The sequence below is a fragment of the Mus musculus genome, chromosome 3, assembly GCF_000001635.26.
Source record: "Mus musculus strain C57BL/6J chromosome 3, GRCm38.p6 C57BL/6J".
NCBI classification, from domain to species: domain Eukaryota; kingdom Metazoa; phylum Chordata; class Mammalia; order Rodentia; family Muridae; genus Mus; species Mus musculus.
The window spans coordinates 125926886-125942700 of record NC_000069.6 but is presented as its reverse complement, the minus strand read 5'-3'; the positions used below and the strand labels follow the sequence as shown (position 1 = coordinate 125942700).

Below are 15815 nucleotides of genomic sequence, written 5' to 3'. Positions count from 1 at the left end.
GTTGCTCTAGTCAAAAGTGTCCTCTATGGTTGACCTAGATGTCTCAGTAGTTTAAGAGCACTGGTTGCTCTTCCAAAGTCCTGGTTTCAATTCCCAGCACCCACATGGTTGGTCATAACGCCCTGTCACTCTGATCCAAATCTGTGCTTTAATCTTTAAAAATCCTCAGGACCTTTTCAGCCATGCATACAAGCAAACCACCAATGCACATGAAATAAACATAAATCAAAAAAAAAAAAAAAAAAGGTCAGAAGAGTGAGTTCCAGGACAGCTAGGGTTGCACAAAGAAACCCTCTCTTAAAACCCCATCACCAAAATATTTTTGAAATAAAAAAATGCTGGAGAGGTGGCTCAGCAGTTAAAAATCTTATTCATGAATTACAACAGCTTAACTGTCAAGTGTTTGTGAAGTCTTCCTGGACACTCTTACCCAATTCTAACCTCCTCTGTATCCCTTCCATGGTTTTGTCATACCTACAGCATTACTTTGTAATTTAATGTTTCAGCTGAGTTCCTTTTGCAGCAGGAAATTGGTCTATGTTCACATTTGAGCAGGACTGCAGGTTCTGCACCTATGGACACTCGCTTGTTCATTAGGACCAAAAAGGTGAAAAGTACACTGGAAAAAAGGAATAGGTTTCAATTTTGAGATAGAAAAGTTTTAATTTTTTAGTACTAAGTACTTTAAGGTAGTCGATTTAAAGTAGATTATTCTACTATTCCCACAAAGTACTCTTCACTTCTTGACAAACTCTCTGTTTTTCTTGCCTTGAGACAGAAAGAAACTCTTTCAAAACTGCTTATAACAAGTCTAGCTCATATTAATCTCTCCTCCCTTCCCTTCTCCTTATGATGCACCTCATATTTAATTATACTTAAATAATTTATACCTATGCAATCACTTATTTTCTTAAGTGCTTGTAAGCTCCTTCTCTCTCTAAATAAGGTCAGGATCCATGAAACCCCTTGCCAAAGTTTAAGGATATAAATTGTGTACAGTTCCTATCAAACTTTATGCAAGTTGGTCTACTAGATAAATAAAACAAATCTAAAATTTGGCTTTAAGATATGCTTGGATGTGTGCTATAAGAAGACTTAGCTCAAGAGTGACTCAGAGTTATTTTAAAGAACCTACAAGAACATATTCTGCTCTAGTGTTCTGCTTCCAGGACTTGAAAAAAAATCATTAAATTTGATCTACAGGCTGGTGTTGTAGCTCAGTGGTAGAACACTTCCCTATCATGTGTGAGGTCTAAGATGCAATCCCCAGTACTATTGAGACAAAAGAATGCTTTATAAAGGTGATTAATTCTCCAACTTTTGGAATTACAGATAGACAGCACCAGATTAATATTTATTAAATGCCAAGGGCTAGGAGCTCTGTCCTGTCTTATTCATATTTTATTTTGGTACTTCTCGCAATAACTTTATGAGATAGATGTTGCCACACTCATTTTAAGATTTATTTTTATTATTTTTAATTATGTACATTATATTTTGGGGGGCATGTGCACATGAGGACAGGTCCCCGTGGAGCTCAGAGACATCAGATCTCCATAAAGCTGGAGTTCCATGTGCCAACCAACATGGTTGCTGGCAATCAAACTTAGGTCCTCTGCAAGAGCAGGACACGTTCTTAACCTCTGAGCCCTCTCTTCAGCCCAATGTCAGAGTCATTTAATGGGTAAAGAAAACAGGGCACACAGTAGTTTGCAAACACTGCTAATGAATAGTGAAACTCAGTTCAGTTCTCGGTAGTTGTGGCAAAAAGTTAATAGTTAATGATTACCAGCTAAGTTATTATTTCTTAGAATCATTGATATTTCCCATAGAAATAATGTGAGTCCAAGTCTCTAGAATTATAACAAGCCCTTAAAATTAATAATAGAATGAGTTGATGGATGTAGTATGTGTTAGGGTAAAACCCCTGCTTATTCTCTACACAGGCTGGGAAATCCCATCTCCCCTCCTTCCCTCAACCCTGCCCCACATAGAACCTGCCTCCCCTTTCTCCTACTGACTTGGAGAGAACACCAGGCTAACTTCCATCATTTCACTTCTAGTTTCTGGCAACCCACCCAAGAGGGCCCACCCAGAAGCTCAGGTTTTTACCATTATGAACGCTCCTGGCTGGCATGACATCAGTCCTCTCCTAATCGCTATAAACCTGCTTTGCTTTAGCCTAGATGATGTGACTTCACCTGTGAGATGGGTGAACCCACCTGAGAGCTACTTTCCAGCAAACCCACCTTTATCTACTTTTGATCTGTTCTAATCTGGCCTATATCTGAGTCACTGAAGGAGAGAAAAATGCCTATCAGTATGCAACAATAACAAGGCAATTTTAATTTACCCTGGCTGAAACTTCCTTCACAAATATGTTATCCAGTGCAACATTTTGTAACCTGAACTGTACGGACACTTGCTGTTAATTTGAGTGGGAACTTGAAGGATGGATTAAACATGGAAACAATGCTCCCTTCTCTGAAAAGAAATATCAAACATCATTCATTTAATCTAACCATCCTGTTGATCATATTAAGTGCCAGTTGCTAGAGTATTTTAAAACAGAGAGTGAGCTTTATTTTTATAATTTCTTTGCTTTAATAGCCAAAAGCATAATTCAATTCTAATTTATGAAAGGTCATACTAAACTTAAGTTGTGGAATGCCCTTGCAGTGCTGAGTTGTGATAAATAAGGCAACTAATAGCCAGATCGTAGATACAAAAAAAAAAAAAGATAACTACACAAAATATTATTGAATGCGTTTTTCATTATCTGCAAGTTTTACAAAAAAATTACAGCATGATCAGCTCATATACTTTTATTATCTGTTATGTTCGATACTTGTTTGCACTTTTCTAGTGCAATTTAAATAAATAAATAAACTATATTAATCTCCTTATTTCAACTTACAAAAGAAGAAAAGTGCATTATCTCCTTTGAAATAGGTATGACCTTTGGGCACTACATTTGTTAAATAGACTTAAAAAGAACAACAATATAGAGTATATTTTTCCTTTATCATTACAGAAATTTCCGGGTTTTTTTTTTGTTTGTTTTTTGTTTTGTTTTGTTTTGTTTTTTTGAGGTCCAAGTCCCAAATGTGACTCTCAAGTTGAAGCAAGGAAATAACATTGATGGCAGCCTGTTTTCATCTCTGAACATTTAAACACAAAATTTGCATGGAGACCTTTCAGATTCTGGACTTTAGGCTTGACCTGAATGATGTATATGTGTGTGTGTGTATGTATGTATGTATGTATGTATGTATGTATGTATGTATGTATGTTTGGTGTGTGTGTGGGGGTGGGGTGGGGTGGGTATAGAATAGACTGCCCAACGGGTTCCGAATAAAAGCAAAGGAACTTTTCCTATTTTCTGAAACTGTAACTTTGCCATTGACACTTAAAGGGATGGATTGGCTTCCGGTGTCTGGGGTACCGGAGGCCTCAAGCTCTTTGGGCAAAGTTGGTTTCTTGACCTGGACACCATCTTGAGTACTTCCAGTCAGAATAAGGAAGCTAGGACCCAAGCAGACAGAACTTTAACGGCCCTTTCAAAAGAAGCTCCGGTTGGCTTTTTCCTGGCGCCCCTGGCCGGCGTTTTCCGGGCTCTCCACGTGTGCGCAGGCGTGTGCCCCAGTCCTACCGCTCTCCTCACGGAGCGGCTCTCTCGGGCCAACCGACAGGAAGTGGAAGGGGCGAGCGGCGCTCTACAGGCTCCGCTCCTTTCCAGTGCCTGAGGGGGGGAAAAAAAAAAAGCAGCGGACGAAGCAGAGGAGGAGGAGGCTGGGCGCAGGCGCGTCTGGAGCGGAGACTTTGATGGCAGGTGCAGCCTCGCAGCATCTCTGGCCGCCGTCGAGGCGCGTGCGCATCGGTGTCCTGGGCCGAGGCAGCGCGCGGCAGGGAGGTTTGAGAGACGGCTTGAGGGGCGGGCGGGGTGGGGGGTGGGGTTGGGGGGGAAGCCGGGGGCGCGCGCGGGCCTGGGCGCGCTCCCGCTCAGTAGTGGCGCGCTGAGGGGGAGAGGGGGCGGGGCGCGCGGGGCCCGGCGGAGGAGCAGGCGCGCTGCGGCCCCGAGGGGGGGCACCGCGGAGCATCGCCTGCCCTAGAGCGCCCGTCTTAAGCCCGGCAGGCGCGCCGCAGCTTCCCTCACGCCCAGCCTCCGAGGGCGACGACGCGCGCTCCACAGACCCCGTCCGGCGGCAGAGGCGCTCTCCAACTCCCGCGCGGCAGCCGAAGGACGCGGTAAGCGGCGGGCGCCCGCAGCCGGGGTGGGGGGACGGGGAATGGAGCTGCTCCGGGATGCACAGTTGTTCTCTGTCCGAGGTGAGGGAGCGCCGGCGCCCTCTGAGGCGCCCGGCGTTGGGGTCTGTGGAGAGTTCGGTCTTGTCACCCTGCGGCGGGAGCGAATCAAGGGGGCGCCCGTCGGTCCCGACGCGGGACCTTGCACTTGACTGAGGCAGGGATGGGCGGCTGCGGCGGCCGCCTGGAACTCTCCGGCTCGCCGCCTTCTGTCTGAAAGTGCCTGAGGGCTGCGCAGGGAAGGGACTGTCCCCGGCTGCGCGAGCACCCGGGACCTGCACCCGGGACCTTTCGGTGACCGCAGTCGTGGACAGAAGACAGCACTGTCGCTCGTGGCCCGGGCAAGGCGGACCGGAGTGCGGGGCCGGGTGAGGAGGGGAGAGGCTGGCGGGTTGGCGGGCCGGGGGCCGCGCGGGGCGGTCGCCTGCTGCTAAGGAGCGGCGCGGCCCGGGATGGGCGCTGCGGGCTTGCAGGCGGTGAGCGCGGCGCTGAGCGCTCCAGGGTGCAGTGCGTCCGGGCAAAAAGGACGCTCGGAGGTGTCTCCGGTCAGCACCTGACCTGTGCGCTCCGGGGCATTGGCTTTGAGGGTTTCAAAAGTTGGATACCGAGGACATGCCACTCTGCAGCACTTAGGGACAGGATCACCGCTTCCCCCAGTACCCAGATGCGGTACCCAGGCGCGCAACATCTTTTAGAGCTCTGAAGGGCATGTGGAGGGACCGCAGTGCTCTGCGTCTCCCAAACTCAAGAAAAGATGGAAACTCTTCTGTTGCGGGAGGAATTAGCACAAGGGAAGGCAGGGGTGACTTTTGAAACCCTGACCCTTTGTTGAGCCTCCACCGTTGTGACACAGTGTCAAGACAGGGCACAGACTTATATTTCATAAGGCTGTCTGCCCTATTAAAAGATTCCAAGAAAAACAGTTAAGTTTGGGGGGTGGGGTGGGCGCAGGGCGGGAATGGATCATCTTAGGCTGTCAAATTGTACAACTTTGTTTAAATTTATGACAGGAATGTGCTGCAATTTGGCTAGATGCCAAATATGCCCTTGTTTCAATCTATAATGCCACATTCCCCCCCTCCCCCAAACAAATACCCACTTGAATGCAGGCTTACTAACCCATGAGCCTAGATTAAAAAGGACATTCGTTAGAGACAGTCTAGAAAGTCTTGCATAATCAGGATTCTAATAGCATTAAGGGTCACGCATTGTCCCTAGCCGTTTTGTTTTGTTTTGTTTGTTTTTTTTTTTTTTTGAAAAAAAAATCACACTTAAGCTTGTGGTAAGAACAGAACTCTTGTTAATCAAATTAGTTTAATTTTCCCTGAAGAAGAAACAGTTTCTTCTTTGCTTGAGGCCTTCCAGTGACCATGTCTGCTCAGCAACTCTTAATTCTCCTAGATGGTGACTAGGTCAGCATTGCCTGATTTACCTGCCACTGGCAAGGTTAAGTGCAAGTCTAGTGTTGTCTGATCTGTCGCTATAGGAACCCTTTTAAACTATAGTGAAACAGTGTCTGGACATTTAGAACCACAGCCCGGCTTTGTTAGGCTCATTTGAACAACTGCACTAACAAAACCTGGCCTTTTTCTACTGGAGAGAATGGAACTCTTGGAGTCCATGCTTTATAGTTTTGTGTTTATACTGAGACTTAGAACACCTGTTATAGTAAACAAATTCAGTAAATATATTTAAGAGAAGATTTTGTAAGATCTAACTTTGATAAGAGTTGCTTTGTAGTTCAGATTTCTATTATTTAAATTGGGGCATTTCAAGGTACCTGTGAGCAGATGTGAGTTTAGTTATCACTTAACTATTGCTGTAAAACTTACCATCAATTCTCAGACACCTTTTCAAAATAATTTATAGACCTGAATATCAAATAATGCAAGTTTATTGATTAATTAATTTTCAATTTCCAGAGCACACCTGAAAATTGCCAAGACACATAACCATGGGTACTATTGTTTCCTTATTTTTGACAGTATATGAGTTAGTGCTTATTTTTTTACAAAATTTTTCTGAGTTACTCTACAATATTAATAACCAGAACTTCATAAAAGCTAGGGGCTAAAATAAGCATTTTGCAAACCTTGCTCTATCTTCAGAAGTTATTGGATATGCCATGTATGTATGTATGTATGTATGTATGTATGTATGTATGTATGTATGTGGTAGCAGAGTGTCCAAAATTTTTACGTGTGAATCTGTAGCAGAGCCAACAGTACCATTTTTTGAGGTATACAGACAGAACTATTTTGTTTGCAGTTCATCCTGGTCTTTGCCTAGTGGCCTGAAGTACTAAAATGGAGACAGAAGTACCATTCTTCTTGATATGCTTTGTCTGGGTTCCCTTTCTGTTATCAGCTATCACTTACTGCTGCTGTCAGACTGGGAGTGGGTCCTGATGCTGTATTATCCCTTGCCTTTTTTTTTTTTTTTTTTTTTTTTTTTTTTTTTTGTCCCCTTGAAATGGTGTATCTATTGCCAAGTACAAAGCCCACAGATTCCATGACAGATAATTTTTGTTCTTGTGCTCTTTGCTGTACCATGGTCTGAATGATTGATGTCCTCAGAAGAGTGACCCCTGTATGAAAGGTTTTAATGTTTGTATACAGAAAACTTTGTGCAAGAGATCCTTAGAAGAATATCTTCACTCTAGATAATTTGGCTGTTTTTATTTTGTTAATTGAATCAGCACTTTGATTTCTTTTTCTTTTTTTTCTTTATTTAAAACATTTTAAATGGCTTGGGTAATCTTTCTTTTATGTACTTCTTTCTGCCATTAAGTCTCATTAACTTGGTGTAGTGTTAATAGTTCCCTATCCTGGAAGCTAAGTAAAAGTGTAATTTGATAGTCCTGCTAACCATCCTGGAGGTTTGTTAAATTATTTAAATGTTACTTTGCATACCTGCCTAAGGAGGAGCTACTTAATCAAATAAGTTTGAAAAGAAAAGTCTATTAGTCTTAAAAACAGTGGCAGTCATAGGTTCTTATTGTGAAGCATTTCATGAACATATATTCTTTCCTCCAGCAAGTATTTATTAACAGCATTACAATCTGTGCACTGAGATTATGCAGATTATGCAAACTGAAGTAGTTACTGGTCTAAGAGGGAAATCTATTGGTACATGACCAAGGGCTTTAGGGACATTTGTTTTTAGTTGTAGTGAAATACAGTGTCTTGACATTTGAACAACAGTTTAATACACTATAACATGTTTTGCACATCTAAGACAAAGTAGGAAACTAATATTAATACAATAGAAGAATACTGTCATTTAAGTGCTGTGGTAGAAGTGTGATCAGAGTGCCTGAGTCGGGATTTGGAAATGGCTAGTTATCAATTCAGGAAAACTTGAAAGGATTCCTGGAAGGGGGCATGAAGTCCAGACAGAGTTGCGCAAATAAGAGCCTTTAAAAGGATTTCTGGAAGGGGACTGAAGTCCAGAGTAGCACAAATAAGATCTTGCATGTTTGTTTGACACCCTGAGGGGTGTGGGTCTCTCTCTCTATGCAGAATTGCTTTTAAAAAAGGTATGATATAGTGAAAGGTCAACTTTATAGCAGTCTAGAGTGATGGATCTCAGACATCTGAGACAGGAACAGCTGTCAGGTATTGGGATGACCTTGATAAGAGGACCTAACTTTGGAAGTGTTAATTGAATGAAGAAGAGAGAGTACTAGTACCGAAGTAATAACATGATAGAGTCTAGAAGAGTGGGTGGTGGATGTGATGGTGGAATATGGAGGAAGGCTGGGTGGGATAAGAAGCAGATTTGAGAAGCAGTGGTGTCAACTTTAGCTTGGGCCACATAGAGTCTGAAGTGCTAAGTTCACTATAGATGTGCATTCAATGAATTATTTAACAAAGTTTTGAGAAGGCAGTTCCTAGGTTAGAAAGTAAGTAGGTAGATTAATGGATGAATGATGTATTATAATTGTAAATATTGAAAGTTGGTGGACTTACCAGGAAAGGTATCAAAATTTGGGAGGAAAATAGATAATTAGGGAGAACATAAAACTTGGCAAACTGGTTTGAGAAATGGGGAGTAACAAAAATGATGTGGCAAAAAAGAGGGTGGGTCAGAATGAGGGGAAATGAGCGAACTCCCAAGAAGTGAGCCTTCAGGAGACAAAGGAGAAGTATTAGACAGTCCTGTTCTGCCTTCACTCGGGTTCTTCTGTGTTCAGGGTTTTCAGTTCAGTTCTTATCTTTAATCTGCAAAATAGGGATCAAAGCACTTGCATTATAAGTCTTCTGTGAGAATCAAAGACTGGGCTTAAGCACAGTGCCTAGAATATTACCTACTTGTTTTAATGAAGACAGACTTTGGATTTCTCTTTAGAAGACCCATAGTGACTTTTACTTTACAAAATGCTAGCTGACAAGGATTTTTCAAAAACATTTATAAGGTGATCAATTTATACTACTTTACTTGAGAAGCCAATGGATTAACAGACACTGAAAAAAATTGAAGTGAGCAGAGAAGTGAGCTCATCTATGTCCAAGAAGAGGGGTAGTTGTTGATCCCAGAGTTCTAGGGGGATGCTAAGTTTCCAGAACAGACTCTATTCCAGCTGAACTGTGTTTAAACACCACCTGTCTCCCAAACCATGGTTCTTGGTATTTGAATTATGCCTTGGATGATCTCACAATATATTGGTTGTTCATTTTAATACAGTCTATAAGCAGAAACAAAAGTAAAGATAGATGTCAAAACTTAACAAACTATAATGTTGTCTCAGATGATTCAGAAGATATTTCCCAGTTATCAGTGGCCTTAAACTCAACAGTGTGAAAAAGTAATGATTAGCCTTTATGACCATGGAAGGATGATAGTTGAGGTTTTTTCTTTCCCCTTTTCCCCTGAAATTTATTATAGTAATGTAAAATATCCTTGTTTTCTATCATAGTCTTTTTTTCTCTACTTGGATGAAGTAGTTATATCTCATATCCATGATAAACACATAAAGTTAAATTTGATTGTACATTCATAAATATCTTGCTTTGTAGCTAGTGAGTAGTTTGGGACAAAAATGTTTACATGAATTGGTTTGGCAACCAGCCAATACTTGAACACCATACAAGTTGTTTATATTGGAAGGCATAATAGCTATTATTTGTAATATATAATTATATTTAGCTCAAATTAGTAAACCTTAGTTCATCCTATGTTTAATTCACTTTTTTTTGTGTCGTACTTTCTGTAGTACGTGGCTTTAGAACATGTAAAACTTTAATGAAATTTAATGTAAGGTGAAATGCAATTAGTGATGCTGATGGCTTGGCTATTTCTCTTTGAAAGTCTCTAGCCACATTTTCTGCTATCAGTAGTGCCTCTTGTTGGCAGAGTTGACTTCCTTTTTCCCCCACTCTCCTCACCATACAGTACCCAGTCCTATTAGTTGCAAATAGTAGAGAACTGTGTGGTTTCAGTTTAAGATTTTTTTTCTATTTCATATTGTTCACAAACCTAATTTTTCTCACTTGAAACTTATGTTCTTTTTTTAGTACACCTTTAGAGAGACAGCAAATCCAAGTTGAAGTTTGCTTAGAGAGGAGTGTTACATTTAGATAGGCATTAAGCCAAGTTGAAACTTGCTTAGAGAGGAGTGTTACATTTAGATAGGCATTAAGCATTTTATAATAGCCAGAACAAAAACTGCTAGTTTTGAATTGATGAGCTGTATGGTATCTATGATAGCATAAGTCAGTTGCTGGTTTTAGGTTGGGCCGTTGCCTAAGTTTTAAAATATTTTAGTAGATGGAAAGACTGTATAGTAGGGGCATTTTGGAGATCTTCTTTATGGCCTTAGATTATTTATATGAATTTTTGATGCATAAAATATTTTCAAGCTTCTGTCATGTTTTAACTATTATATTAAGTATAACATGTTTTAATAAGAGGAAACTATGAGACTAATATTTCTCCAAGTGAAAAAAATTGAAGTGTGTACCCAAGTATTAACAAGTAAAATTATGTGTACAAATTTGATACACTTTCTATAAGATTTTTCTTTATGTTGAGTAAATTGAATCATATGGATTTTAAGCTTTTCAAAAGTCCTGAAGGATATAGGGCAAATACATTTAAGATCTAGGAAGATAGTTCAGTAGGGTAAGCTTTCTTTCCACACACCTCAGCTTGAGTTCAACTTGAGTTCAGCTTGAGTTCAGCTCTTTAAAATGCACCTATACTCAGACATGGGAGTGTATCTGCAAGGCCAGCATCCCTATGGTGAGATGGGAAGGAGAGAGAAGAGAATCCTGGATAGCCTGGATATGCACAGGCTAGTAAGCCTGATATACACAGTTACAAAATAACAAAACCTAAACCAAGAGACCTTATCTAAAACAAGGTGGAAAGAGAGGGTTGAAATCCAAGGTTGTCTTCTGACTTCCACATGTGCTAGGAACACAGGCACACACATACACTACATCACACACACACACACACACACACACACACACACACACACACACACACACATAAAACACAGATTTTTAAAATAACATAGTTGATATTTTTCTATACTAGTTACACACCTTTTGAAGCATATAAATACTGTTTTCAGTAAAAGAAAATGCAGCTGATAATTTAAAAGCACCTCATATCCTAAATCAATAAACTAAAGGACGTTGGTCTTCAAAGCAACAACAGAGAACATCCATGGGAGGAACCCTCTTTGAGAAACCTATTTAAAACCCAAAGCTTGTTATTCTGCTTAAGCACACACACAACAACAAAAACACCAGGGCACACCTCTATAATTGAATGTAATTCAACCATCAGATTTCTTTTTGTATAGCACAACTGATATCAGACTTGTAGTCCTCTAGCCTCAGCTTCCAGATTACTATGTGTCCCCGCACTTAGCTACATTATGAAGTTTAAACACCATTTCAAATAATCTTACTATCATTCTACACCATTACCATAACAATATTGATAATGTAGAAGAATAGCAAGGGGATTTTTCTTCTTATATCTGGCAATGACATAAGTGAGAATGTGCTGAGGTCTTAGTATTCTGAAAGACCTGCTCAACACTACAGGTTTTGTGAAACTTTCCCTAAGAAAAATGGCCTGTGTGCTTTCCCTAGCTTTATCTATTGTCCACTTGGTCTTTCTACTGAGTAGGGCTTAAGAGCAAACTAGTCAAACAGGTTTGCCTGTTTATTTGACAGGGATGGGGGAAGCAGGGAAAGGATATGCTTTTAGGGATAAGGGCAAGGCTGAAGCTGTTTTAAGGAAATGAATGCTAATCGCTAACTCTGTTTTCTCCTGACTTTGAAAATATGTTAAGAACATGTCTTAATAGAGACATGATTATGGTGAGGAAATCTAGAAGGAGAAATAAGGAGCAGTGAGTAAGATCTAAGTTAGGGTGACAGAGAAAATGAAAAGTGTATTGGAACAAGAAGACATTCAAAGAGAAGTAGCTAGACTCTGTGTTATGCTTTCTGTGAGCTGGCTGTGTCGCACAAAGAAACCAGAGTATTGATCTGGGGATGAATGCAATTAAAGTTAAGACTTGCCTGTGGTATTGGCATCCTATGTAGGGACCTGCTATGCCAGGTTTGAGCTGTATTAGGGATATTTGTGAATGGGACGCAGCTCTGACTCTACCCTTATCTTTTGGGAAATAATAAAATACTATGTTCATGCGGATTTTTGTGTTGTTTTTGCAACAAGGCTTCTTGTAACTCAGGGTGTTTGAACCTCACTAACTAAGAGGATGACCTTGAACTGCCTGCTGATCTCCAGTCTCCACATCCTGGAGAGGCAGGATTTAAGGAGAATATAGAACTATTCCAAACTAGCTTATTTGTCTTTCTGCAGCTTATAAAACTGTTACATGTATCATTGTATTGCTGACCTGTCTCAGGTACCACGCCAGGAGGTAGTAGAATTTTACTATAAGCATGATATGAGGGCTTGCTGAGAGCTATGTGCTGGAGCTATACCAAACACTTCATTTTTGGAAATCATGTGGAAATTACATGATCAGGTCTCCTCTGGCCCCCACCATTGTGTCTGTTCCTTTCTCTCTTGCTGAAGACTCCTGCCCCTACTCTATGACAGTGTTTTTCATCTGTTTCTCTGGGAATTCCTCTGTATTTTCTGGGCATTTTTCAGAACTTAGAAAAGAAATTCTCAAACCTTAACTCTTTTTTCTTCAATCCTTCAGCAAGGGTTATTCATGCTCAGAGACTGACTTTCTCTATCTAATACATGATCTGGAGTTCCAACTATGTCATCTTTTCATCTACTCTGAAAAACTTAAGTGTTCAAATACAAATTGCAAACTATGACTGGCAGCCCATCTGCATCAGCTGTGGCAGATTTTAGAGTTACCTCTGAGTATACTTTTGTCTCACTTATTTAGTCTGGCTCATTATTCTATTCTGTCCATTTAATAAAGACCTCTCTTCACATTGCTTGAAACTCATTCAACTTGTGCTGTCTTCATGTAGTCTCCTCACTTCTCAACTGTGACACATCACTGTTGCTCTCCCACATTTGCCTTGGTTCCCATGTCATCACCATCTGCTTACTTGCTGTGTATCCTTTACTTTCTTTCAGGGCTATTTGACTGTGCCCCTTATTTTCATCTGAAAACACCAACCAAGTCTTTAACCAATGCTCATGCCTGCACATTGTCTAGCTATATTCTAAATACCCTTATGAGACTTACAGCCTCTGTTCCTTCAGGCATTTGCTTTGAGACATTTAAGTCCTAAAGTGCCCTAGCTTTCTTTGCAAAGGAAAGGAATGAAGTGAGGAGAACTGGGGACTAGAGAGAAGGAGAGAGAGAGAAAGAGAGAGAGAGAGAGAGAGAGAGAGAGAGAGAGAGAGAGAGAGAGAGAGAGACAGAGAGAGACAGAGAGAGACAGAGAGAGACAGAGACACAGAGAGAGAGAGAGAGGGGGAGGGAGGGAGGGAAGGAGAGAGACTGAGACTTTACCTTTGTGCCAGACACACATTTTACCACTGAACTACATCCTCAGTTTTTCCTGTATAATTTCAGATATTCATCTAACAAGCTTTTGACCTTCCAGTCAATTTAAGATTATAGTATCATTGCATCTTTAAATTTATTTTTTTAAACTTTACTCTGCATATATTGATGACAATTTAACATTTACTTCTGTCTGCCTTCTTCCTCTAAGGAGAACACAGATCCATATACTACCTTGGATAAAAAATTCTCACTAAAGATACAATACAATATTCAAACATAATTGAATGTTATTTTTAGCTCCACACAAGGTACTGAAGGAAGAGAGTTGCCCTAGGTTTCTGTATATATATTGATACTTTTGCTGTTTTCTCCCAGGCTAGATTATTCAGACATAAATGTTTCTTTCTTTGGAATTGGGAACTTTCTGTGAAGAACTCTTAAGTATTTTGAAGACCTCTGTTCTATATAGTCACTCATAGTGGGAAGGTCTTATAAAGTCATGTCACAGAAGTCTTTATAAATATCACATTCATGTATGGGTATTTTCCTTTGAATTTATGTGGTGCTTCTTGTAGATCAGTGTGTATTTCCAAGTAATTCTAAATGAGGCTAATAACAAGAAATAATTAGCAGTAATTAAAGGAGTTAGGTTTTGTTTCATATTTATGTTTGATAGTAAGTGTCATAAAATATAAGTTGGGGGTTCGGGGTTACATGTACTGGAAAGAAGACTTGGCAATCTTCTAATTCCCTCACCTAGAATTTTTATAATTGCTGCAGATGTTGAAAAGATTACCCAGCTGGGGTGTTTTTGCTCTTTTACCCTCTTTCTTTGTTCTAAGTATCTCCCTTGGTAATTACCAAAATTCTTGTTTAAAATTACTCCCCTTCCATTTCTTTCTGGGCAAAGCAGTAGGAGAAGGGATGGGATTAAAGATATTGTTTAAGATTAAGACAAATTTTGAATATATTTTAGCTCAGCATAAAAAGGAATAAAAATAGAGAAAGAAAAGCATGAAATATGGAGACTATTAAAACTTTTACACAAGTTACCTGTCTTTGAATCAGGAAGGCCCCATAGGACCTCAAAACAATCTACGTTATTGGTACTGTTCTTAGTTGCCCATTATAGATAGATAGCAGGGCTCTATTGTCAAAGATACTACATAGCTTGTTTATAGGACATAGAGGTATCAAGCTGAAAGTAACTAGGGAACTCTTTTCCTCCGGACTAGCTTCCATAATTCTAGAAGTTAATATTCAGGCTAATAAAAAAGAGAAGACATCAGTGATTGCATACTGATTCCTGTGGCAACCTGAAAGCAAGATGTGTGCACTGATATAGTAGTGAGAAGCCTGTAACTGGACTAACCAAGAGGTCTCTTGATTGAAATTGAGGTCAGTTCCACAGGATGAAATTCATACTTGTTACTGTAAACATTCTCAAAACCTATGGCTAGGGAGGTTATAGGCTCCAGCAGGAACCTACTATTGTTGTTTTGATAAATGCTCATTTTTGCCATACAAATTTCTAAATACTTTATGTGCATAAATTTGTGCTGTAAATTTGTGCTACTCTCAACCTTGGTCAGAGATGTTTCTTATTGCACCGGGTAATGGTTAATGCAGAGATTAACAGCTATCCAAAGTGTTGAGAATAATGATTGTAAGTTCTCAATATATGAATTCCTTATCCACAGGACTCATGGAACAGGGTGGACGAGGGAACAGAGGTAGAGAATGGGAAAGAATGCTATGAAATGCCCTTTAGTCATGATGTGGCTGTAGCTCATATAAACTTACCTGTTTGCCTGTATGGGACCTGCTCAAGATAGGCCAGACAGAATTCCAGAACGCATGGAGGAGGGCCTACCAAGGCCCCAGCTGTGGCTGAGGAGCTCTTGGAGGTTGATGGCTATTAGGTGGGGAGTAACTTTTTGTTGGGGAAAACCTACCTTTGGTAGGTTTCGAGTGCCCTAGTGGATAGCACATATAGCCAATACTAATTGAACTAAATGGTTTTAAACAATAACAAAAGCAAAAAGTGTTATGTGTCATTTTGATCATTCTTAAAGGCCTGAGGGGCATGTATTACTTAAAACAGTTATCCTTTAAATAAGCCCATTTTAGAATGTTGTTCCAATGTTTTAAACTGTGCTCAATACATACAAACAAGTGCTTCTGGGTATCATTGCTTTGATCTTTTCTCTTTAATTTGTGTATTATCCTTTTGAAGATAAAGTTCTTTTTTTTTCTTAGGGAGTCCTTATGCTAGATTCTACTAATGGGTTGCAGGGCCAAGAACAGGGCCAGAGACATGTTGTTGGATCCTTTATAGTAGTTATGCAGCTTTTATGGACCATGAACACTTTATACTTTCTAAATACATATCTACATACATCATACATACATACATACATACATAGTGGATATACACATATAATAAATATATCTACATACATGTATTCTATATATGTAAGTACACTTTAGAGACATTGTTCCTATTTCTATATAGACCAGAATTTGGATTCACTTATAT

General features: G+C 40.1%; 1 protein-coding gene across 4 annotated transcripts in view; it reads left to right on the top strand.

The window, feature by feature from the left end:
* Nucleotides 1-4018: 4018 nt before the first annotated feature.
* Ugt8a (UDP galactosyltransferase 8A) overlaps nucleotides 4019-15815 on the top strand; it is a 73411-nt gene continuing 61614 nt past the window's right edge. For 2 of the 4 annotated variants that reach the window (NR_149311.1, NM_011674.5), the window contains exon 1: nucleotides 4049-4248. Coding sequence is in view for 1 of the 4 variants with exons in the window: in XM_006501309.4 (XP_006501372.3) it covers nucleotides 4290-4329 (40 nt within the window). In the remaining 3 variants the exon portion in view is untranslated. Of the gene's footprint in view, nucleotides 4674-15815 lie in introns of all 4 variants that reach the window. The other 2 variants (XM_006501310.4, XM_006501309.4) reach the window with 2 other exon arrangements.